General features: G+C 35.4%; 2 protein-coding genes across 3 annotated transcripts; one reads left to right on the forward strand and one right to left on the reverse strand.

The window, feature by feature from the left end:
- Nucleotides 1-5,595, forward strand: LOC124178645 (integrator complex subunit 8). Of its 2 annotated transcripts, none has more exons than XM_046562155.1 (12): nucleotides 1-472; nucleotides 555-969; nucleotides 1,074-1,311; nucleotides 1,718-1,954; nucleotides 2,098-2,343; nucleotides 2,427-2,676; nucleotides 2,822-3,232; nucleotides 3,489-3,743; nucleotides 3,832-4,075; nucleotides 4,162-4,280; nucleotides 4,613-4,966; nucleotides 5,053-5,124. In XM_046562155.1, exons 1-12 carry the CDS (start codon nucleotides 355-357, stop codon nucleotides 5,085-5,087), a joined length of 2,922 nt encoding a protein of 973 aa, XP_046418111.1. In that variant the 5' UTR covers nucleotides 1-354; the 3' UTR covers nucleotides 5,088-5,124. The 2 variants fall into 2 exon arrangements, with proteins under 2 accessions (XP_046418111.1, XP_046418110.1); XM_046562154.1 differs by having other exon boundaries at nucleotides 16-472; nucleotides 4,613-4,962; nucleotides 5,053-5,595.
- On the reverse strand, nucleotides 5,412-25,355 carry LOC124178649 (oxidative stress-induced growth inhibitor 1-like). Its single transcript, XM_046562165.1, has 7 exons — nucleotides 24,588-25,355; nucleotides 10,135-10,325; nucleotides 8,184-8,545; nucleotides 7,431-7,708; nucleotides 7,061-7,329; nucleotides 6,393-6,824; nucleotides 5,412-6,289 (listed from the first exon to the last, which is right to left on the reverse strand). Exons 2-7 carry the CDS (start codon nucleotides 10,208-10,210, stop codon nucleotides 6,024-6,026), a joined length of 1,683 nt encoding a protein of 560 aa, XP_046418121.1. The 5' UTR covers nucleotides 10,211-10,325; nucleotides 24,588-25,355; the 3' UTR covers nucleotides 5,412-6,023.
- Nucleotides 25,356-25,526: the final 171 nt, after the last annotated feature.

Here is a 25,526-nt window from a genome sequence, read left to right on the forward strand (position 1 = left end):
CGCTGGGCTCATTTTGCCACCTTACCCATGTATCTAGAAATGATCTGCATCTGAGAACAACAATCCGCACGGCTGTGTGTCCGGTACATAAAGGCGTCGATGCGGATTTTGCATTATTAATCATGGCCCAAGATACTGGACATAGTGCCTGATTGATAATGACATATAATGCATGCGTGTACAATAGATTGCCTGCCCGCAGGCGGAAAGCATCGAGCTTGAAAATGTGCGTATTTCTTCAGTTTCTGTCATGCGGTGCAATTATGCCAAAGTGACGCTAACCTCTCTGTAAAGCTTGACATTTCCATCAATGAACATAAACTGAATCTAAATCATCTTTAAGCAAAAATAATCATGGACGTGGATTTACTGCGGCCAGGAACCGTTCCGATTTCACCTGACACAATATTATGGTTCGAGTTTCTATTGAATCCGTCTTTGCTCCACGAACATCTTTCCAAACCGTTTCCAGGTTAGTGATAAATTGTTTTTGCAAATAGATATGTATTTAAAAAATTTAGGTTTTGATAATATTCACACAATTTCCTTTTTAGACCCATCACCAACGGATCTGATAGTAAAATTCATGACAATAAATTTGGAACAAAGAGATAGTGATGTCAAAACCGTTGATGTCGACACAAACGAACAGCAGCAAACCCTGAACAAGTGGAGTCTCAAAAATTTGGCACTAAAAATTCTTTCGCTCAAAGTAGCTGCCTATTTGAAATGGGACCTAGATAGTTTGGAGACAAAATTATCGCTGCCAATGCAGATTTCACTGCTGCAGGATCTGTTTTACGTAGTGACAGAAACCATTGTTGAAATTCCAATGATACCTGAGTACCAATTGAATTCCATGAGCGATCAGCTTCTTTTTACAGTCGTTCTTTACCACAGGTGGCATTTGAGAGCGATCGTCTGTAAGTCATTAAACAGTCGACAGATCAAACAACCGTTTGCTCACATGTAAGCATTCAACTACTGTTTTGATTTTGTTCTGATCAATATAATATTCATTTTTATCTCTACCAATTATCATTGCCTGTGTTTCACTGTCGATTTTTTTGTAGCCCAGGTACACAAGAGGTAACATATGTTCCTCCTGCTGTGACCGACGATATAATGAGAAAGCTAGAGACGTATCTTCCCAACACCATCAATACTCTGAATGCTGTTTTGGAATTAAATGATATTTCACCAAAGGTCTTATCGTTTGAGACATTTGTTATGCTAACTGAGGATAGTACGGAGTGTAAACAGAATTGGGAAAACATGTACAGTATAAGCATTGAAGAATTCAAATGCCAGGTATATTTAAAATTCCGTATATAATTGAGCTTCATTTTTTAATAATCCCCTAGCTTTTTCTTCAATTTTGTTCGAGCTTATTTTTCTCGTATATTTTGTGTTAGAAGTGTGAATCAAAATTTTGTTTGATAGTCAACTTATGATAAATGAAAACATCATTCCTCTGATTCCTAAAACAATTTTACAATACTTTGAACGATATTGATTATGTATGTTGGTGTTATGTTGCACATGGTATTACACGCGACTACCTTATTCAATCATTCTGATAACGGCTAACTGCAGATTTATATTCTATTCCAAATTTTTTAAATCCATCATCAAGTATAATTTGCGTTTTAATTTACATATATTTCAAAAGAGAGCATTTTTTTAAAATGTAAACCACTGTTCTATCAATTTACAGATACACTATGATCTTGCAGTATTTCATCTCCTCCGGGAGGATTATGAAAGCGCCAAGCGACACGTTAGCGGTGCCAAAAAACTATTTCAAAAGCTGGATACTTCTGTTCCCTTGATATATTGCACAGTCCAAAAGGAATATCTGGATGGTTATTGTCTGGCTTGTGAAATACCAGTGGAAAATATCAAGACAGATCTCGTTCAACAAATGCACTCGTCTATCAAAGACCAGTACACGGTATGTACAATATGGGGTTTAAAAAAAAAGTAACGTATAATCTCTACCCAGAATAAAATATATATCTATTGTTTTAATGAACTGTGGTTGTCAAAATCTTAATTATACTCGAATTACATCACATGCATCGCTTATTCTTTCAGAACATCGTACAGGTGCTGCAGGCAGACAATGTGAGCAGAGAAATTCCTCAAGTTTATAGGGACAATTTAGAGTTGGATATACAGGGTGGAATGGTTAATAGAAAGATTATTGTAGCTCGTGATTTGCTTGTACAAATTCAGTGCCTTAATTTAGTCAGGAAGGTGCTTGAAAGCGAGATTCTTCTTGGTGACTATATTGCAGAAATTAAAACTGCAGGTGCAAAGGGACTCAGCACACTTTTCTGGGTACAAAAAAATTCTGTACAAATATTTATCATTTTATTTGAGTTTTTTTTTATTCAATAAACTAGCACTATTTTTCTTTTTAGGCTTTTGGTAGTGTCATAGACAAAGTGACAGAACTGGATAAGAGGCGTATTTCACGGTTCTTATTGTATCTTGTACTGAGTGGTGAAATAGACGGACTTGCAAGTCAATTACTTGAAGATGCGAATCTCAGATCATTATTCAATGAAGAAGAATTAGAGGAAGTAAAGAGAGAGGCCGAACAGAATGACCTTGAGATTCCAGATTTGTTAACAAACAACGAATGGGGAATTCAAACAGTGACCTATACACGTAAGCCTGAAACGAAATTGTTTCAAATCCTTAATTATTTAAATTTATAAAAATATTTATACTCGTAGAATTTGGCTAGAATAAATTTTACTGACAAAGTATTCCAATTATATGAATGTGAAGCTCACAAGCGTTGGCATTCCAGAAAACTCAAGAGTGGACATCGGTACTTTGGAGCAGCGTATAATTCTGTCTTACAACCCGCATGAAATACGTGAACTTTTAATACATATTGCCAGTACGAACCGGAGGAAACCGATATGGCGAGTGAACAACTGTTGGGTACTTCCTATTCCTTTACAAAGTGTGGTAATGTCATTGCCAAGAGGCTTACTGCAGAATTATTCCTACGTACTCCTAGCCAAAAGTCGAGAACTTGTCACAACTAAAGACTTTGTTGGTGCTAAAGAGATGCTGAATATCCTACAGCAGGAAGTGCAGCTCAATGTAGCTGGTGGCAACAGTTCAATATTCAAATTATGCCAACTTGTGGCATGGGAAGCATTGTTGATCGAAATATTGCACTGTCTCTACGTCTGGCCAGCCAATAATATTTGTAGGTATAATTTGTATTCGTTTGCTGTTGAAAAATATGAATATGAATAATATTTCTCGTTCATTCGGTCCTACAAACGTGTGATTAAATTATGCCCCGTTTTGATGGTGATTGCTCAGAATACTAGCTACTTGAAGATTGAATAGTTGTTGAACATGGAATAATGAACCTACTTTTACTTGTCAATTTATATTGATGTAATTAATGAGTTTACATACTGTTCGAAATTATGTACGACTGAATATTTATGACGCAGGTGACATGCAAACTTTGGTTGGGGAATGTAAACAGTGTCTGGGTGCTTTACAAGCTACAGATCAAGTTATCCCGCGACAAGAGATAATCGAATATTGCATAATATTTCTGCTGAATATGGCTGAATGGGATTATTTAACAACTATAGAAAAACGATGGAGTTACTCTGAGTTCGCAGCAGCGATAAGCACAGTTTGCCAAGACATTGTTAAGCACAAAGGAAGTAGAAAGTTCCCCAGAGAAGCCTGGGACATGGGTAATGAATAATGAAAAGTTTCACTACACACCTACATCCAAAAACAAAGTAAAACGACACAACTGATTTCCGTACTTTTATAAATCAGTTCTAGCAGTGTTTGGGCCGGGCAGTCAACAACCGCAAAAACGAAGCAATAGCGGATCTAGTGGAAGCAGTGCTTCTAGGGATGCTATTATAGCAGTTAGTGGAGCTCTCAGTCGACTTCGAGAACCTACTGCTCTCACAGCAGTAACATCGCTACTGGCACGGCTGCATAACGTTCTCCGTGACGAATCTAGCCTCGAGCTTCACACCCAATACTTGAATCTTTGGCCGGCTGCCGTTTCCAAGTATGATTATGTTATGAAATTTTTTTTACTTATCTCAAGAACAGTAAAAATGGGGATATATTTTTGTATGAAATTGTTGTTTGCAGTTCTAATTCGTACAACACGAGGACGATTGGGGAATTCTTGTTTCAAGTTTTGTCTCAAGCGCTCAAGTATTACCCGAGTAATGTTTCTTGGTTAAAATTGATGGCAGATCTTAATTTTGGTGAGTTAGTCATGACCGATAAAATATGAACTTTGCTACTGCAGTTAAAAGTCTTAGATTGCCGAAACATGATTTTATCAGTGATAAAATTAAGCGCCGTTTTAATCAACATTGTAAAGGTTTCAAAATTAATAAATTTTTATCAGCATACATAGAGCTAAATTGAAGTGAATAATCAGTGAATTCACCTTCAGCAGTTAATTAGTGATATCAAAATCACTTGTTTCTAAGCTTGCCAAAATATGGTACGGTACTGATGAAAGTTGAACACGTTTGACAAAATAAGTTACATCGATCAAATTGTCAGCCTGTTTATCTTATGCATGTTCCAGTTCTCGGCTATCACGAAAGTGCCATGAAGTATTACCTTGAGGCCACGATGGTTGCCAGTGATCTCTTCAGCCAGCCTGTGCCACGCACTCAGATTGATGATCTCGTCTATCGGCGAATGATTAAATGCTGCGAGCACTTGCAATGTTACACACAAGCAGCAGTATTGTGTCAATTTTTAGAAGAAGTAGATTATGCTTTAGCGTTCAAGATGATGTCTAGCGATCGAAAGAGCTGCGCTGCAGCTGATGCCATGGATGCTTATTATCACTGTATATGGGACACCACAGTTCTCGAGTTTCTTATATATTTGCACACTAAACGAGGCGAGCACCATAGAAAACAGCTCGCGGTAGGTAAATTGTTGAATATACATACTAAATACTTCTCTTTTTGCTGAACTTGATATGATTTTATGTTGGAAATACTTTTTCTTTTTCAGATCAAAATTATAGGACTGTTAGAATTAAACTCTAATAATAACGAAGAAATTCAACGGGAAGCTGCAAATATTCGAAAAGCAAAATTTTTGAGAGCTTTGGCCAAACAATATGTGTATTAATTAATTTCATAGAAACATCTGTACGTTGAATTGTGTAAATACCTTGAATTGATTTCAGTCCATGAATCTATCAATAATAGACGTTTCTAACATATAATTCCCTTATTTTGAAGTGAGCATATCTGCGAATAGAAATATCGTTGAGGAAAGAATAAAGTCGAAAACAGACAGATATAGTCGTATATTTTCACCCGTAGCAAGAGAAAATAAAGGGAGAGGAGATAAAGAGCGACACAGGCTTTAATAAATATAGTTTAATGTCATTGGCTGATTCATAAATTATTTTGCGAAATCCAAAGCAGTGCTAGGTATCGTGTGTTCTAGAGTATCACAGATTAATAAATATATTTTATAATCTAGATTATTAATAAAACTCTTCAACAATGCCAGTTCGTATCCAACATAAATAAAATAGTCACTGATGGATCAGTTGAAAAACCAAAAAACATGAAAAAAGCATCAAATCGAATATGTTCAATCATGTAAATATGTCTCATATGTTTAAATAAATGTCCTTGTCTATGAAAAACGCGTGATCCGAAAATTATAATAATAATATATAAAAAGTAATGGAAAATAAAAATAATATACTTAAAAATGATATATATATATATATGCGATATCGTTATATAAATGCTTACATTCCAAACGGTATGTACAATTTGGATAACAACAAATTTAATGACAATTGAGTCACTGTAGTATATTAAGTTAGTTAGCACTACACACACTTTGAGCAAATAAGTGAATAGTGCGTTGAGGTACCGGCATCAGGTAGTAAGTGATGCTCAATGCAGATAGGATTTGAATGACGAGGATGTTACCACACATCGCCCGCCATTTGTAACACTTCATTTCTTTTTAGCTCGATGTGTGACATTACAAGTTGTGTTAAGAATATGTGTTAGGACCCCAAATGCTCCGCCTTGAGTAAAACGAACAAAGTTATCTCCCGCAAGCGGTCCGAGAGCATATAGGCCTTTAGCTGGTGCACGATTAACTTCGTAAGTGAAATCGTCAACAAGTATGGGGTTTGATCGCCCGTCTATAGGCTTTGATGGATCTTTCCCCAGTCCTAAACCGCTTTCTTGTAAGAACGAAAGATCTGGTCGAGAACCTGTAATGTAAAGATTAATTTTTGCATGTTTAAGAACTATCATTTTAACATCAGTTTCTTATAGGTGAAAATAACGTCTCAATAATGACGAACAGTTACATACCAATGAGAATTGCGACAACAGACACTTCAAACGATCGAAGCTCTCCGTTTGGTGAACAGAGGGTGACGAGTTTCTTCCCATTAGACGAACAATTTGAATTTGGATAGAGATCGACGAGAGTATAATTAGAAAGTGCTTGGTATAGTGGATAGTTAGTCCCTCCGTCAGCCATCATCTCATAAACTTTATGGTATTCTGGGTACATAGAAGGAGGCAGCCACCTCAGTCGATCACTGCCGACGGATATTCCATTCTTTCCGACTCCTTTTTCTCTCTTGACATTATTGTTGGACCAGTATTCTGTATTGTTGTTGTTGTGACGAAAAGCATGAAGAACAGGAATACCTCGGAAGCGAGCGGCAGTCACAGCGTCCGCTGCGCTCAGTCCAGCTCCAATGATTAAGACAGGATCAGCTAATCTGTCTCTACATTCTGAAAAATGAATCTTACCTTATTACCATATCAATTGTCATGTAAAGCAACGACTGAACTCGGCACGTCAGAACTTGTGTCGTACAATAAATGGGTATTCGTGCAAATTTCCGCATCAATTGACTGTGAGTAAAAACGTTGCCGCAAACTCCGCGTTATCTAGGGTAAAAGTTACTTCAGCTTAAAAATTCATTGCCTGATCATTAATGAATTCATCACTAATGCAATATACTCACGTTGCATGGCTATACAATCGAGCTTTGTTTCTAGATCATTCAAGTCGTGGGTTAGCCAGTTGGAGTTGGAATCTTCACCGGGTAATCCCAGGCGATTCGAGTGGTCAGATGCACCTGTTGCCAGAACTACCCTTTTAGCACGGTACTCAAAGCGTTTGCCACTGTCGTTTTCCACACCTTGTACTATCCATTTATATTCTGAGGTATCGTTCTCTGCATCGCCATCTTTCTGATTATTTACAGGCCTTACAGACGTCACTGTGGTCCCACTATGGGTAGAGGCAAAGTTGAAGCGACATTAAAACGAACTGTGAAAGAAGGAAAACTTTCCAAGTAGTTGTGTAAATTTAAAATTCATTCGTATACCTACCATCGAAAGTACTTTTCGAGCTTCTGTATCCTCACGTAATCCCTAAAGTATTTAGCCACCGTCCCAACTAGTACTCGTCCAAGTCCTTTATAGCTGCTAAGCTTCTCTTGCGTTAGGAACGGATTTGGGATTTGATCGCCTGTTCCTGTTGACGTTAAACTATGATCGTGCACTTCTCGCTGCTCTGCTTCGACCATCGATTCCCAAGTTTTGATGTCGAGACCGGGTAAGGACATCCACCGGCTGAGGCTGATTGTTAAGACGTTAGGATCCATTGCCTGGAAATTAAACACACAGTGCTAAAGTAAGATGCAAAAAGTTATTTTTTAGATTCTGTATCGGGTGAATTAACTATGTCAAGGGTAATGCAGCGACCGTAACACGATTGTCTATTTAACATTATTAGAAATAATTATATCAAACTAACCCAGATAGATTAATTGTTCAGTGTCAAAGTTGATAGAAAAGTGGTTACAAATGGAATGTCAGTGGATCAATGCTACTCGTGATAAAAGTGATCAGGAAAGAATGTGTCGGTACAGTATTTAGCATACATAGATATTGGACATTGAGTTTCAACAGTGATTAGCGAACTGAGGAGCTTATTGCACAACTTGGACTCATGACCCATTTTGGAGAAAATTTTGAAGGTAATTGCAATCAGTCCATTTCTGGGCTTCTTGTATTGCGGACAAATAGTACAAGCATGAGGTCTAAACATTATTAAAGTTTGACATATGGAATTTATGTTACCTGCCACGCTCCGCCAGGCGCACCTTTCCCCAGGACAACATGATCAAATACTTCGTGGTCTTCTCCGCCACTTTCCGTGCCAGGAGGAATCCATGTCAGCAGTGGTGGCAGATCGAGGCCTGCATCTGTGCATGGATGTTGCAAGTGATCTATCAGAAGCGGCAGTGGTCTTCCACCGTTTCTGCCCTCCAAGCCCAGCGAAAGAGTCTCAAGGCCCCATCGAGTGTTGCACGCTAAACCGCTGCTAGTTCCATTAGCAAGTCGAGCTGTCAACATTTCATCACCCGGATGGGGTTCCCCTGTGTAATAGGGCCAATTTCCAGCCAGCATATACGAAAGGCAAATACTGCTCGGTCCATTCCCTGAAAAGGAAGTAGTTTTTTTATTGCATCTGCACGACGAAGAAGTTTTGAAACATTTGTCGAGGTACAGACTGCAGGAATAGTTATAGAAGTGGATTTACTATTGTATTGGCTCATACAGCCGTTTCAGCAACTTCACAAGTTCCGAAGAAATTTATAACATCCAATAAGAGGAACTTCTTTGCTAATTGATTTCATTTGAGCATGAGATTTAAAAATTAATCGTTGGAAAGAAATGTTTCAAAGCTTATTACATTTTTATTGTAAGACTGATTTAGGGCATCTATTACATGTACATACATACCTATACATAAGATATATTATACATGATACGTGTAATTAGAGTTCAGTCAATATTTGTCTCATTTTTTTTATATTCAATGAAATAGGCTGAGTCTTCTACATAAACATACACAAGATTTCTGCTTCGAAACAGTCTAGTTGCTTCAAAATTTCGTCTTGTATAAAATAATTTTACTTCACTACTAATTGGTTAATTTTGCCTCTGGATTAACATATTCGTATTTCTTTTACTTAATTAATGCGTAAAAGTATAAACAGGTGTATAAGTGATATCGTCAGTGGTAGTAATTAATAATGTTTTGTTTCGACCTTTAATTTTCGAAAGTTAATTGTAACAGTTACGTAGATAACAATGTTTTTGTTTCTTGTTTGTCGTTGCGCTATCGCGTTATTAGGTATTGAAATTTAACTGACACAATGAAAACAGGACCGACGAATTGTTTACTGGATGTATTTTTGCGAACATACACTTATAAGCCAATGTTTCTTTAACTTACTTCTGATGCTGTATCTTGCGCTATGTAAACGCATTCTTATTCACATACATAATACATACCAATTTTAAACTTGCATTACAACAGAAGACAACATTGATTGTTCACGATATGCAAATATGAAGCTATTCATACATGCAGTCTATAACACACTCGTATATATATACATGTACATCCATGTTTTTGTACTTGATTATATAACTTTTCATCACTATTAATATTTTCAAAACAGGTATGGATTTATATGTATATATATAATCCATTTAATACTTCTTTGTACATACAATGGTATATGCTATTACATCCTGTGTAATGCATCATACACAAAAGGTATGCAAGTTCGAAAATTATTATCACAGGATACTTGTAAACGCGATAATATTCAAGAGTGAACCGCAGTGTAGGCAATTATGCATGCGACACGCGTACGAGTGAATTTTGCGATGTAATTTTCTAGTTCTCTAGGCGTTTCATTAACGACGTAATACTAACTAGACAATTCTTGCTATAATTTAATTACGCGTGAAACAGCCCTCGATAATCGGTTAGTACTGGAAATAATTCCAAGTCCGAAATAAAATCGCAAGCGTGTCAATTACGGCGGCCATGTTGATTTTTTACTAGCATTTCATGAATTTTCTCGTTAAATATTGACCTAATGTTTTATTAAGCTAATTAGAGTATTTGAATCAAAAAATAGCTTCTGTCACATAAAAATTTGAGAACTAATGTCAAATTAATAATATTACATAGGTAAATAATATTATAGAAGCAAAAGAATTTTAGTCTTACCTACGATGACGACATCTTTGTACTGGATGTCATTATCTGCGAGATCTTCCGTGTAATGACAATGATCCTCGAACATTTTACCGTAGATCGATTCACGAAGAAAATTTATCTTGACGCTTTATATATATCTATATCGAGTGTGTATATAAATATTATTGGATGTAAATCAGTCTTCCGAATTTCCTTATTATCTGCAACAGATATGAAAAAATGCAAATTATTATCTTATCGTAACGAAGGTAAAAATTCACAATAACGCAGTCATAATTTTTATTATTTCATTATATGCAGCCGATCGTTATGGAAAACTAGTACGCGTAATAAGTAAACTTGATCTTAGTGTAAAATCGAGCTACGATTATACATTGATGCACTGGTTTTATCATAAGTGAACAACCTCATGCACGCATTCATGAACAAATATTAAATGTGTAGGTACACGTATTACAGAAGTGCACGAGTATTTGGACGGTCGGCAGGCACACGTGTGGCATTCCAGCTGAACTCGATCCACTTTTGACCTCACGTGTTCGGATTCAGTTCACCATTTTTTTTTTTAATGAAACTGAATCGAACCGAGTCTTTTATTTCCGCGAAATTTTTTTATCATATCTGACGTTCTTGAAAAAAAATCATGACTCGAAACCGTTTGACTTAAAAAAATCTGAAAAAAATTGATGGTCTTCTTGTGGGCTGATAAAATTTTGAAAAAATCTGAGAAGTCAATCCGAACACACGAGCTCAAAAGTTGGTTGAGTTCAGCTGGAATGCCCCATGTGCTTTTCATGGTCAGTGGTTATGTTTATGAACCGTATATAGGTACATAAATATATTGTTTAACCCTTGCACATTTAGTCATAATTTTCCTCGGTAAAAAGCAAACACATAGAAATATGTCGCAGCGGTTCAGACACATAGCATATACGTAATTGAAAAGGTCAATTTCTGTACAATCACTGAATTTTTCATCACACATGTGATTCAATTCCTATGGTTAATCACTATATAATTTCTCAGTAAGAACCCGATGACATCAAATGAATGAATTTATTACCGTTTATTACATTTTATGATTGAATAGTTACCATCGGGAGGGAAAGAAAAAATAAGTCAACATTTGTTCTGGTTAGAACACAGAGTGGAAATAATTATGACTCCATACGCATCGTTGATTATATAAAAAGAAATATTTAGCAAAGAATTCGTACATTAATTGACTGATTTAACAGTTACATATAATATAATATTTGTGAATCTGACGTTGAAAAATTTGTCGGAAAGTTTTTAATACAAGCAAGTGGCAGATAATTTATCGGAATAATTTTGCTTATCTTAGCAAAATGACCTGTAGAATCATACACTGGAATAATCCAAACCAAATGATTAGTTTTATCTTTGATCCTGCCAATTCAAGGGTTACAGAGATTAGATGAACATACACATGTATGACAGTAATCGTCAAGAATATACATAGATATAGGTATACACCTACATTAAGTTTAAGTCTTGCGAATCATCGTTGCGTGTATTACATTGGAACTAAACTATCGTATAACATACAAACTCGGAGCAATTAAACCTGCAATTAAAAGCAATTAAAACAAAGTTTTCAACTTGCGACGTTTAATTCTTCTCACTTTACATATTAATGACAATTAACCACGAATCGATATTCTGGCGGCTTGCGGTTATTGTTTCATTTCTTCCGTCTTATCGGCATTGATATAGCGATATATTATCATTATAGTTATTTTCTTTTTGCGAGATGAAGTTGATATTAAGGTCTCGAGATATCTGTTACAGCCATTTTTTAAAAGCACGATCGAATACATCACAGTATATATTATAAAATGTAGCTAGTTTTCAGGTTCAGAAGTCCCAAGGCTTATTTCTTCGTATTTTTTACCTACCCAGAGGCATGCATAGATTATGTAAATACATGTGTTTATTCGAGGATCGACTAGCCTAGAAACTCATACACGTCTACGAAAAATTTGGCGTCTTGCCTATTATGTATACGTGCATGGATCTGTGTATGCGTACGTATATACTTATAGTCACCACCCTCGAGGCTGTCGGAGAGGTCTAGTCTGGTTTGAACTAGGTCAATTTTTGCAACATTATTTGCAACATGGATAAAAAAAAAATTCCCCACCCATTTGTACATGATCTTTTTCTTATATTTTTTCATAGATTTCATGTACCGTATAATTAAATTCTATATGCGTTTCAAAATCGCACGGTTTTCAAATATAAACGGACAAGCCAATATTATTGGTTGAAAAATATTTGGAAAAATTTTATCCTGTGGTTTAACAATTTTGAGTGGTGAGTTACTAAATAATTTTGTGCGTGCAGGTACGTTTTTTCTTTTTCTTTTCTTTTCTTTCTTCGTGCGTCTCGTAATAAATCACTCGCAAAAAGCTATCTAATATAATTTTATGCAGCGAAATTTACATCGGAGACGAGAACCAAGTAAATCAATCCGGGCATCGTCCGTTTCTCTTGAACAAATACACGAATACCGTATTACATACGTCATAATAATCGTTGGAATTGTGAAATTTGAATACATAAATTAAATATTCTATAAAACTTCTAACGTGAGTTTCAACAGGTTTAATCTATATAGGCACGTGATGTATCCGATATGCGACCGTAACATTGCCCCTGCTTATTTAACGATGTGCCTAACCGGTTTTAGGCATAATTTAACCCACGCATAACGCACCGCTTATATCTATACGATTTCCCGTATATAATATACAGCATTCAAAGGTATGAAAGGGCGAACCCGCCGGCAGGTGTATTAAATTCGAACCCCATTCGTATCGCCCTTTTTTAAAAAATACCGCGTTCCACGTCTTTCGGAGCCGATTTTTAAAAAATTAGGTGACCGTTTACATCACACCGAAATTAGATTTTAGTCAGCATTTAACGTACCGAAGTCAAGTTCACTTCTTTCCGTTTACACTTGAAAAGAAAAAGAAAATATACAGTCGTATACTTGCAGAAAACTGAATCTGAATAATATATTTATGAACATGAATGTATAAACTTGATCTTTGCATATGCATGTATGTAAATACGTAAAATCGCGATTCATTAATTTCTCCTATCATACCGTATAAATCAGTAGCGAAAGTATGATTTTTAAAAACAGTAAAATGCGATTATATTCCGTAATAAGTGCGTTATAGAAATTGTGAAGCGTAAGAATTCGATTATTATACTGTTTAACAATTATTACTAATAACTCGACATCATCATTCACAAATTTCTTTTATCGTTCAAGTTATAAAAGGTTAACGTAGTATGGAAAATCATTTTCGCACGTATTTGTACTGTAAGTTGTATAATATAAATTGTCCGTATACGCGATCGCATGTTTTAGCGAATTCTGCGTACAAAATTCATCGACGAATTTTATAGCCCACTCTATGTGCGTACTGCGGACAAACTCTTTCGCCCTGCACATTGTCTTGTACTATACACAGCGGGGAGTTTGATCACTCGGCTAATTATAGCAATTACACCATGATTCAACTTGTCACATACACGTGCGTATGTAAGCCCAAGTCGTTCATAATTCCAAACGAAATTCCTATCGCGATATTATCCACATTGGGAATATCCATTAGAAGTCAATGATTCATTGTTCGTAATAAACATTAGCCAATTAATTACAACTAGCTCTGGGGAGATTTTTATCCTCGAATTTAAAAACATACATTAGCTTCTATTTATCAAATTAATTACTGAGATTACATTAACAATGTTGATTTTTTTGAAAAATTGGAAAATTCGAAGTCCTTTATGATATACGAGTCCGATTTTCGTCTTCGGCGAGGATTATAGTTTTTTTATCCGAATTTAATGGTCGTTGTACGATTAAGACCGTATCAGTTAACACACCTCGCATCCTCGTGCATATCTTATAAAATTCAAATTGGACTGCGACTGCGTTCCTTTTTATAAAAGAGTAATTACAGATGTACAAAAGAAGATTCTTGCGAGTATTATACGCTCTGAATCTGATGTATGTATGTGTTATACATACCTATGTTAGATGTAGAAATTATACACATGCGCATCATGTTTTAGTTGCGTAACTTTACGAAACTGGTCTACTGTATATAGATATATACGTATACATATACAAAACATTAAATGCGTGCTCAGAATACATAACGTGACTCGCTCTTTTGGTAAAACGATACAATAAAACACCGTGAATACCTCGTAGTGATATTAATTTGGAAGATGTTCAATCGTCGTTATTTTAATACCATCTTATAAAAAAAAAAACCATCAACGTGTGATCAAAAATTGTTTTACTAGACTAGGTATACATATTTTGATACATAGTATACTATATGTATACACTGAGAAAAATTTTTAGTTCCGGTTATCGCTCAGTCCTTGACTGTTTTCATTTTTTACCACAATCGACAAAATACAGTTCCAGGTACAAAATGAAAATTAGTTTTCTAGCTGTTACAGGAAAGTTTAGTATTCGTTACTATTCTTTCCCATTACGATCACTGTTACTATATTTTCTTGCCACTGTTGCGAAAATTTAATGCTTGTGCAACGATAAATTGACGTTAAAGCCTTGTTTAAATAAAAAAGTATAGTAAACCGAACAAACTGATTTTGCGTTGCAATTACCAAAAAAGGATCGACAATATCGCAAAATGGTTACCCGTACCTCGTTTTTCGTAATTCCAACAATATTCAAACAGTTTTTTTAACGATACCTGTTTTACTGAATTTTTCTAGTTACTGTAACAAATGAAATTTTTGTCAGTGCACCTTGACTGACATCGTGTGACAACTTAACATTTAGATTAACTAGCCGTAAAAATAAAAACCAAATAAAAAAATCTTCGTTTATATGCGCTTTAGTAAAAACATCAATCTTCTTCAACGATTGGCGAATCATTATCTTTATCTTACTTTTACTTAAGCTGCAGTGCTTAAGATTACAGAGGTCTTTATAATTATATCACTGTCATACACTGTGCAGATTATATTTTACATCGATGTGCCGAAGGTGCGATACGACAATTGGAAAGGTTCGTTTTTGCGATATTACGCAACGAGAAAGCAAACTTTTAAATACAACAAAGATTGCGTGTATTATATGTATCGAGGAATGAATGACAAGGCTTCGGTAAAAGATCGATGTGATAACGTGCATTTAACAAGAATTTTTATGAATGCGGTAAAAAAAAAAATTTACACAAGACTAAATAGAGACGGTTTTAATTCATAAGACATTTAATCGTCCCGGCAAAGATTACGTATGTACCAGGTAGGTACGAATATTTTAGCTTCGAGCAATAGAAAAAATAAACTCAGCACAATTTATATTCGCTTGGATAACATTTTTACCGCATTATTTAATTTCGCAATTATTTGCAGCGCATAAAACGTTATCGGATTCCTGGTTTTATCAACCTACGGTTGAAAAATAAAAGAGGATGACTTATTAATGTATAGGTATGTATATATATATATATACATACGTATGTAGGTGTCGACGTATTTGCGTTTATCGAGTAAATAGTGAATACTGAAGAATGATTTAACAGAGGTAGGTAAGGCTAAATTTACATCTAAATTAATATTCCGGAATGTTCTAAATCGCTCTGTTTCGGTATTAAAAAGCTCAACTGTGCAAAGCGATTCCTGCATTGTTCGCACAGGCGATTCAAAGGGCCCGGAAAAAATATGCATATGTTCATATGCGTCAATCGATCGTACCGTTTTTAATTCCATTCTAATTTCGCGAATCAAAAACTGTTACGAGTAGGCTTGAAATATTTTTACAAAGTTTATCGTGCCACAAATGTACAAATCTAATTACTCTGAGGACGAATTTCAACTTCATTGTATAACAGTTTTGATATTTTATACTCTGGAATGGCGCCAGCCCGAAGATTATAGTGCGGTTAAGTAACAGTCTGTAATAAGTTATATAACACCTGTTGTCTGGTAGGCCATGTGCGAAATTTACCGATCGCGAATTTCGCTGCGATAAAAATGAAGAAGAGGACAGCTTATCACGGTATGCAACCCGATGTTATGTTATAAAAATTACTTTTCCATGGTGATAGAAAACGTTTTTGTTTACGGTATCAATCCACAGATCGATCTCGTCTGCTTTCATTATTTTTAACACTATATTTTTACTGTAATTGCGTTAATAATATTGTAATCGAAAAGATTTTTTACACCAGTGAAATTACACCGAATTCTAAATTCATACTTATAATTGAAATCACACTTGAAATCTGCTGAAATTAAATGATGCGGAAATACTTTATTAAAAATGAAAAGGAAAAAAAATAACTTGTTAGTGATATTTTGGTGATACCAGCGTAAATTTTCCGAGTGCAATTTTGGCAAAATCACGTACTGTAGTAATACCTATAAGATTGTTACAAGAAGAGTGTTAAAATTGTGTTCTTAGCTACTTCCCTCCCTCTGATTATACATTGATTGTGAGAAAGGCGACGTGATAACAGTTTCCTTGACTTTTTCATTCAACAATTGTCAACACGTCCTATCACCGCGAATCCCAATGAGAAGTACAGAAAATAGGAAAAATACAGATAAAAAAATCATCACCAATGTTATTTGAGTCAACGATAACGACCACTAATGTTACAACATTCTTTGCGATTTAAGAAATAAAACTGTGCAACTTGGAAAAACACAAGTTAGATATCGACAACTTCAGGAAAGTTAATATAATCGAAGAACGTTAAACATGATTAAATTCTAGTATTTTTTATTCGATCCTCGTGTATCTGGGCTTAATTTTCTCGCTAAGCAGACCCACACAAATGCTTTCAAAAAAATGGAGAAAATTTTCAGATTACAGTTTAGTCAATAAACCGCTTGAAAATGTAATTCTTGGCTATCATCTGTTGCAGCGCGATTACTCAAATCTGTTTTTAACTGTCGTATGTTAGCGATAACACATAATTTAGTTTTTTAGAATATTTATTCATCAAGTAGATTACATCTATGAACTGCAGTATAACTAACCTGTCAGCATTGCTTCCGACTAACTCCTGTGTCTCACACACTTACCAACTAGGATTAAAAGTCCCTAGACCGCAATATTAACCACTAAGGAGATAAGTGTTCGTAAATTTTTCTACGCCAAAACGTTATAACCATAGATTATAACATTTAAGATTATAATCGACGAAAAACTACGAATCGTTGCGAAATCCAAGTTCACAAAACTACGAATCGGCCCAAATACTGTACTTTTGCGTAGAAATTTCGGTAAAAATTCGTATAAATTTTCATCGAAATTTATAGAATCATTTTCGCCAGGGAACACTGTTGGAAATTTAAAAAAAAATTAAATCTCCGTCTCTCCTTGAACTTCCGTTCGATCCAGATTTCATTGCCTGCTTCGCCGCATTTCCTCGATTGCCAATAACGCATATAAACAGTCTTGCTTTTTCCACATAACAATCGGAGACCTTCGTTTCGCATTACAGCGAAGGACGGCATGCTCAACGAGGAAATCGCGGTGGTTATACCTAAAATAATCTCGAGCGATCTGACCTCACGACCACGCTTGCCAATGCCAGTTTTCGAATGTGTGCATGTTAAAACGCTTCGACTTATAACCGTGGCAGTCATATAATTGCCCTTGTGAGTTTTTTCCGCCACGTTCACGGCTCTTGTTATATGTTGTATATACTCGTGTCCGCATTTGCGACATTTTCTTGTTCGACCTTTTGTTCTTGGACGCTCCCTCCGGCTGTTTTTGGCATCTTATAACACCTAGAACGGGTGTCTTACTGCAGGCTTTTTACGGATCAATCACCTTCACTCCAAGGGTCGTAGTCTGCAGACCCTCTTACGGAGCTGCACGACTTCTGATGTGATTGTGAGCGCGGAACAGCGATAAGAAAATGCGGGTGTGATGAGAATGTAGGTATGGTGGTAAAACGGTGTGAGGATAAAAATATTGAACGATAATTCCTTGAACTGTAGTTGTTTTTCAATTGCAGTTTTTGTTCGAAAAAATTGTGCGCAGAAATCAATATTTCTGGACGTAATAAACTTCTTGTAGAGTTTGTATCGAAAAAAAAACACAACAACAATCAATTTTACTACACTTAATCGTACATCTCGAATTCTGCGTTCATATTTTGCCGACAAATGAATTTGCAGCACAGAAAAGAAAAACGAGAAGTTTAAAAATAAAATCTATTCAATGACATAAGAATAATGACGCGAATATCTTGTGCCTTGTTTAACAAGATTAATAAAAAACGATAACAGCTGGGTGGAAAATTTAACAAGCTAGAGAACGACGCAGAAGGACGTCTGCTCATGTAATAAATTATTATACAGCGAAATGAAGTATAAGTCATGAATAAATTTTTTTCCCATACCTACTATGATTTGTATGTTATAAAATAATCATCTGTTAATCAGTAATTTGCGCGTGTCGGAATTATCAAACTCCATAGATAATTTCTAGGATATCTGTAAGTAATTAGGGTGTGCCGAAAAAAAACAAAAAACAATATCAAATGCGGATCAAAATTTCGGTAGAGCGTCTGAAATAGAATATCTCAACCAAATATGAGATTTTAATATTTATATTTAGAGGTGCCTATATTTTGTTTTTTCCACTCTCCATTTAAATTAATTATGAAGAATGTAAATATAGATTCTTAGAGGAAATTTCAAGCTCTATAAAAAAGTACCGAGACAAAATTTTCCTAACTCTAATCGATTACGAGATACTCGGCTACAAACACTGAGTCGTTTTGAACATCTTTTAATCGGTTAGAGTTGAGAAAATTCTATCTTAATACTTTTTTCTAGAGCGTGAAATTTCCTATGAGAATTTGTACGTAGATAGTTTATAAGCCAAGCGATTTACGATAAAAAAAAAAGTTAAGTAAATGTCGGACTTCCGTTACGTGTTATTTAAACGGAAAATGGAAGAAAAAAATATGCAACTCTAAATATCAATATTAAGAGCTCTAATTTGGATGAGATATTCTATTTGAGACGCTCGTTCAAAATTTGAATTTTTTGGCACACCGTAATCTGTGCACACAATATCAATTCCGAAAAGTATCAGAGACGCATTCCATGCGTAGCAAAATATTTCGAAACTGGTTTAACATATAATATGAACTGAATAATAAGCGCAGGTAACGGTTATCACACAGGATAATGTATGAAAATTTATGTAATATCGTTATATGAAGTATGATTTGCGTATATTTCACGTACGTGCCTCGCTCACTCGCGCCAACGGGCATACAATATGTCTGTTCATGATAAAACTGCGAGATTAAAATGCGAAATGACGTATACGTAATTCACCATTTTTTAACGAGTCATGGTCGAGAGCCGCATACAGTTAAGCGCGTTGAGCGTAAACGCTGCACGTAATTATTATGAACATTGCAAAAACGACGATCCATCTCGCAAGATTGATTCGCAAATCATGCGGACGGTTAAAAATTTTTCATCATCGTTATAAAAAAATCGGTAGAAATAATTTCCATGTCTTTGGTAATATTGATCTGACTATAGTACTTATATTACACTAGCTTTCATTACTCCGACCAATCATTTCATACAAATATGATTTTCGGCAGTATATTATAGGTACGTCACGAATTCGCGCTGTATCCAAAGATATTACACATACCAACTGTAATTCAAAATTTATTCCACGCGACGTATAATTGCGTCACTTGATATTACGAACAGATTATATAGTCAGCCGCAGCCGGTAGAATATAATACGCAGATATAAAAATGTGTATTAGATAAATGATATACATATAGAAAGGAACGAATCATTCTAGAAGCACTTGTAAAGTTTACCCGTTATAGATAAGTCGTCATAAATTTGATACACGTATTAAATAATACTGTATAATCTCCGTTGGGAATTGATTAATTCAGTTGATGCACTTCGGTTAATCTTTTTCATATGACCTTTAAATTTTGACGCGAATCCTACTTCAGAGATAATAATGATAATAATGGTGCGAAGAAAAGTCGAGAATTGTTTGTGTCGCTGTTATCGCACTTTCTGCTTTTCCGAGTCGCACATTGTTATGAAGAGAGAGAGAGAGAGAGAGAGAGACTTGATTACATATCGGTATTTAAAAGGCAACTGGCTGTCTCTGGGGTAATAAATTACAATGACACTTATAATTAATATTACAGTCGTTAGTCTTCGCGCTGTGATGTTGTATTTTTTAATTTTATTACAATAGTGATTTTACAGTCTGTCAAGTGTCATTCATTAAATTTCTAATATTTACCGTACATAATGATTATATGACACGTTATGTGCTTAACGGTTGAGGTGTTGTTATACTAAATATTGGGTATGCATATTTGCCAATGACAAACTTGCCGCGAAACAACTTGAGCAACTCCCATCATGATTAATACAGTCGAGGTGAAAGCGTTCACGTGAATTAATTTTGAAAAAAAAAAACTCGTTACGAGTATAATCTAAACCTATCGATGATTAGATTTTAAATTCGACATTATCTATTCGTGCTTGCAACTGATCTCCGTTTATCCTGTATAAATACTGAGAATTCAATCTACGTGTACTTTGATTTTCAGCGTAGATGCGTAACGTATCGGTTGTTCATTTTGTGGAAATTTACTGAGCACTTGATATTTCTGTTATAGAACTGATTGTGTGCATGCAATAGATGAGAAAATGATAAAGTTGAGTAATCATTCGGCACGGGACAGCGACAATATTTCCTCTGCTCATCAAATATTTGATAGAGGGTCACGTTTTATAAAAATAATGTACACAATCACGTGCAGCAGGTGAACGAAAAACTGCATTGCAAGTCCTGATTCATATTCTTGAATGGTATTTAAGGGTAATTAATTTTTTCTCCTTTTTTCAGATTGTTTTTTACTGGATTTTAATCACAAGCATTATATCAAATACACGGTGCTAAGAAAAAGAGCACATTTTACTCGAAACTGCCGGAAAAGAGGAACACATCAAGGTTTTTGGTAAAAAAAAAACCCGATATCAACTACATTTTTTACTGTAAATGTAGCTGATTTTAGTCCGAACAAAGTTATTTTTACCGTTTCTAGATTAAATTCTGCATTTCACGAAGTATATTTTACCAAAAAATCTGACGTGTCCCTCTTTTACTACGCTTTTGATTAATATTTCCTCTTTCGTGTAGCTTCCGATAAAAAATAAAAAATTAGCAAGCGAGCTATTCTATAATTAGACAAGGAGTGCGCGATATATTTTTGTACGTGCATTTAAATTTCTTCAACTCATTAACGAACATCTCATTACTGAAATATTGTAATTCTTTCTTATTCACGATCAGATGCGTAATTGAAAATTTCAAGTTGTCGGTACTGGTTATACTGGAATAAAGAATAAAAAAGTTCAGTTACAGACGATTCGCAAATTCTTCGATTATCACATGTCCTTGAGTCGTTCCTCGCGAATCCCTACGTCGGCCTTAATTTTGCGGGTGTTCGGAACTCCTATAATATTACAATATAAGGTTTCACAAACAGTTACAGGCGTTCGAAGAAGCCTGAGAACCAAACGAGAACCGAAACTCCGCTTAAAAATATGCAAATAACTGGGGATTTCCGAACTTCAAGAGAGTTGTCCATGCATTATAGAGTAATAAAAATCCCGACTCTCCTTCGTTCCAAGTTAATTCGCTTAAACGTGCAGTAAGAGCTGGACCAGTGCCATTTATTATCCCACACATGTGTCTAATGGCCCAACCTTGTCAAAATTTCAAGTGTAAACATAACCGGTTAAACACCGCGTATAATCGGAGAGGATATGAATATCAGAGGCAAAGTGCGGGAACTGGTCAGCCGATTTTGCGTGATTGTATATGTGTTCAATATTACGACGTACACGTGGGCGGGTTTTATCAGTAGCCGAATCTCAAGTTCAACGATAAAACCGAAGGCCTTGATTCCTGTAGCCAATACGTAGTGACCGGTTTAGTATTAGACACGAACAAACTGCGCTGCGATCAAAGCCCTTTCATTGCGTAAAGATTGCTTAAGTCCCGCTTAGAAATAAACTATAAACGCGCCGAGCACTTTTTGCGCGATATTGTAATACATTAGCAGCCCGTTGCGGCTCCATCAGCAAATATTTTCAAATCGTTCTCGTAGAAAAAGTATTATAGACACAGCCGCGTGTGCTCTTAGCGAACTTTTTTTCTAGAGGTCATTGAAATCTTGAAAACTTGAATTGAACGTAACTTTCCTCTACCGGTAAAAGTTTAGTCAGCGTTCTCGTAAGTGTGTGTGTGTGTGTGGGTGAGATCCCCTTCCGAATGGGCCTAAAAATATCGTTATATTTTGAAAACTATTGATATGGATGTAACGAAATATAGCTTAAAATCTGGCCAGATGTTTCAGCTATCGACAGGGGAAAAATAATCAGAATCGGTTCAGTAGTTCTGGAGTTATAAGCGAACATTCGAACAGAGATAACGAGACGTTGAGTTGTGTATGCGTAGAGAAGGGATAAGACGAAAAGCGATTCACCGGAAAACCGAAAATCATTCTAGGTTTGATTCTTTTCGTATTATACAACGTTCCTACGTATTGCATTGTACTGCAAGTTTCAAGGACTTTGTTTCAATTCAGGACTTTAATCTGTGCGCATAAATCGAATAGGAATATATGACGTAGTTAAGTTGTACGTGAATATTGTCTGTAAGGTGTAATTGCACCGGTTATTAACTCGTTTATTGACGTCGTAAACAAGAGACACAATAAACGGTGATTTATATATGTATATAATTAATTTTTCCTGAACATATTCTTCCGTGTCTCACCAGGTCGTCTTTTTCGTTCTCGGAGAATGTAACATATTTCCTTTCATACCGCAATTGATTTTCAACACAAATTTCGGAATGTAAAAATTACATTCAACCATGGACGATTCAACGCACATCGATATAAGCTGCGAAAAAAAGTTTTATCATTCTGTCGAATTAGTGCGAAGAACATAAACCACATAACTCGCAAAACTTCATAGACTAATCTTCAACCGCAGGTCAGTATTTTACAGTACAAGAGCGTGGGATATGTCCGCTTGTTTTCTAGAAACATCGCCGTATTTATTTATGACTCGGAGTTTAACAAAGTGTTGGACTAGTTTTGTTTTCTTACCTCTTTCTCTTTTCTAAAAACGGACACGGTCCGCGTGCAATGAAGATACGAACTAGTTTTTTTGAATCTTGACTATACCTATAATACGAGCAGGGTTGCAAATTTTTTAATGAAAAAGTAATGGTTAATGCATTAACCATTACTTTTTCATTAAAAAATTTGCAACCCTGAATACGAGCGCGTAGGTACGTACCTATAGCGTAGAAATACACAAGTTCGTCACAATCCTCAAACCGATCGATAACGTACCTAGACACATATTATGTAGGTACACATGTACAATATATGTATACATGTGCAGGTATAGAATAATAAAAAAGTGTTCGCAAGCAAGCGTGGATGAAAATTATATTTATCTAATTTGCCCTACTTGAAAGGCCGGTCACTACGTACGAATACCTTTACAAAAAAGAATGATAATTTATGTAAGATTGTGTAAGATTTCTGCATGGCCAACCACCTTCGACAGGGATTGTTTGTATGCTTTCAAATATACAATGGAGCATGTAATAACATCGTACTTGTATCGATCTGTTATGGTTTCTCTATTTTTACGTCCGTTACATCGATAGAACGTCGTATAGAGGATGTGTTTGAAATATGCATATCACCGCGTTCGATTATAAGTCGTACCAACCTATCTATACGTGCCCTTCCGCAACGCGGAAGATTGATTCGAGCGATATTACAAGTACCTATAACGATATTTATCGGAATTTTTATCACGCTTATCGAACTGCATATCAGGCATCGTTTACTCGATGAGATAATTTAACCTTACAAAAAACAATCACTAAGTCAAATATTGGACAGGTATAGTATGGTATCAGATGAGTGTAACATTCGAATTTGAATTTAACCATGGACTACACATAGCGTATAGGTAAGACGGTATGATGCGCATCTAATATATGTAACATGTAAACGTCAGAGTGGAGGAACCGCATATGCTATGGAAATTTGAGACGTTAATGTATTTTTACTACCGTCACGTTCAAAGAAATGTGCATAATAATGGCAAGTAGAAAAAGGAAATTTTCACGGTATTCTGATCTGTAAAAAACTGAGGCAGGCACAATAACTATCGGTTTTTTCTCGTGAATTGCCTGCAGCTTGTACACCACGTTGCGTAACGTAATCAACTTTACGACGAATATAAGCATGATGCGGTGAGAGAAGGTGAAATTAAGTGAGTAGGTAACAGATAAAGAATTTTAAAAAATACTTACCTATATATTCACAGCTTCCGCGGTGAAGTGGTTGTTAGAGAAGTATAATTATATGTTTAACAATGGTATTAAAATAGTATTTTTACTCCCTTTTTTCAAGTTCTTTAAAAAATCTCCATATATTTTCAGAGAAAAATATACAATATATTCGTATGATATTTAAATGTGTGTATAAATATTTTTGTAATTAATAGTGAATGTATTAGTTTTTATCAACGTTTTATTAATGTATTCGTTTTTTTTTCAATAGTAAGACACCGTCTGATCAGGAATGAAATGTAATAATTACTTTTTTTTTATATTTATTTTTAAGGCAACACTACATACAGTTACATTCGGCAGAATGTATTTGCGCCTGTTCGTGAAATCGCGTTACTTTAACAAACTTGATACCGGTTTTGGCTCGCGTATAGACTTAGATTAATACGCGTGATTTGTAAGATCACGACTTTACTTTTACTTGTCGCAAAAAGGATAGAAGAGGAAGAAAAATAACGTGCTTCTACTCACACAACTCGTACCAAATGTTAATAAAGCACTCGCCTTTACGCTAAGACGGTTACCGGCAAACTGAATCTATCCCGCATGTGATGTCGGATGTCGAATGCTAAGGTATCGCGTGAACTGGATACGCAACTCCCACTCTCATTCTTTCGGATCCAAATCTATGACCAATAGTAAAATACTTTCGCAGGCGACTTCCTTTCACGTTCAGGGGGTAGATAAAAAATTTATATTAATACCGAAAGTGTTATCGATTAGATTTTTGCTGCGGCGGTTTTTCACTCTTTTTATTTATTTTCTTACTATTTCACATTTTACAAATTTATACAGTCATATAGTTTATTCTTACGTGAAAATTGGAAAGAAAAGCCTTTCGACATGTGTCATATACAGGCTGTTTATTTATATACTCTTGTAGTGTGTGTCTACAATATG

The sequence above is a fragment of the Neodiprion fabricii genome, chromosome 3 (assembly GCF_021155785.1).
Source record: "Neodiprion fabricii isolate iyNeoFabr1 chromosome 3, iyNeoFabr1.1, whole genome shotgun sequence".
Lineage (NCBI taxonomy): Eukaryota > Metazoa > Arthropoda > Insecta > Hymenoptera > Diprionidae > Neodiprion > Neodiprion fabricii.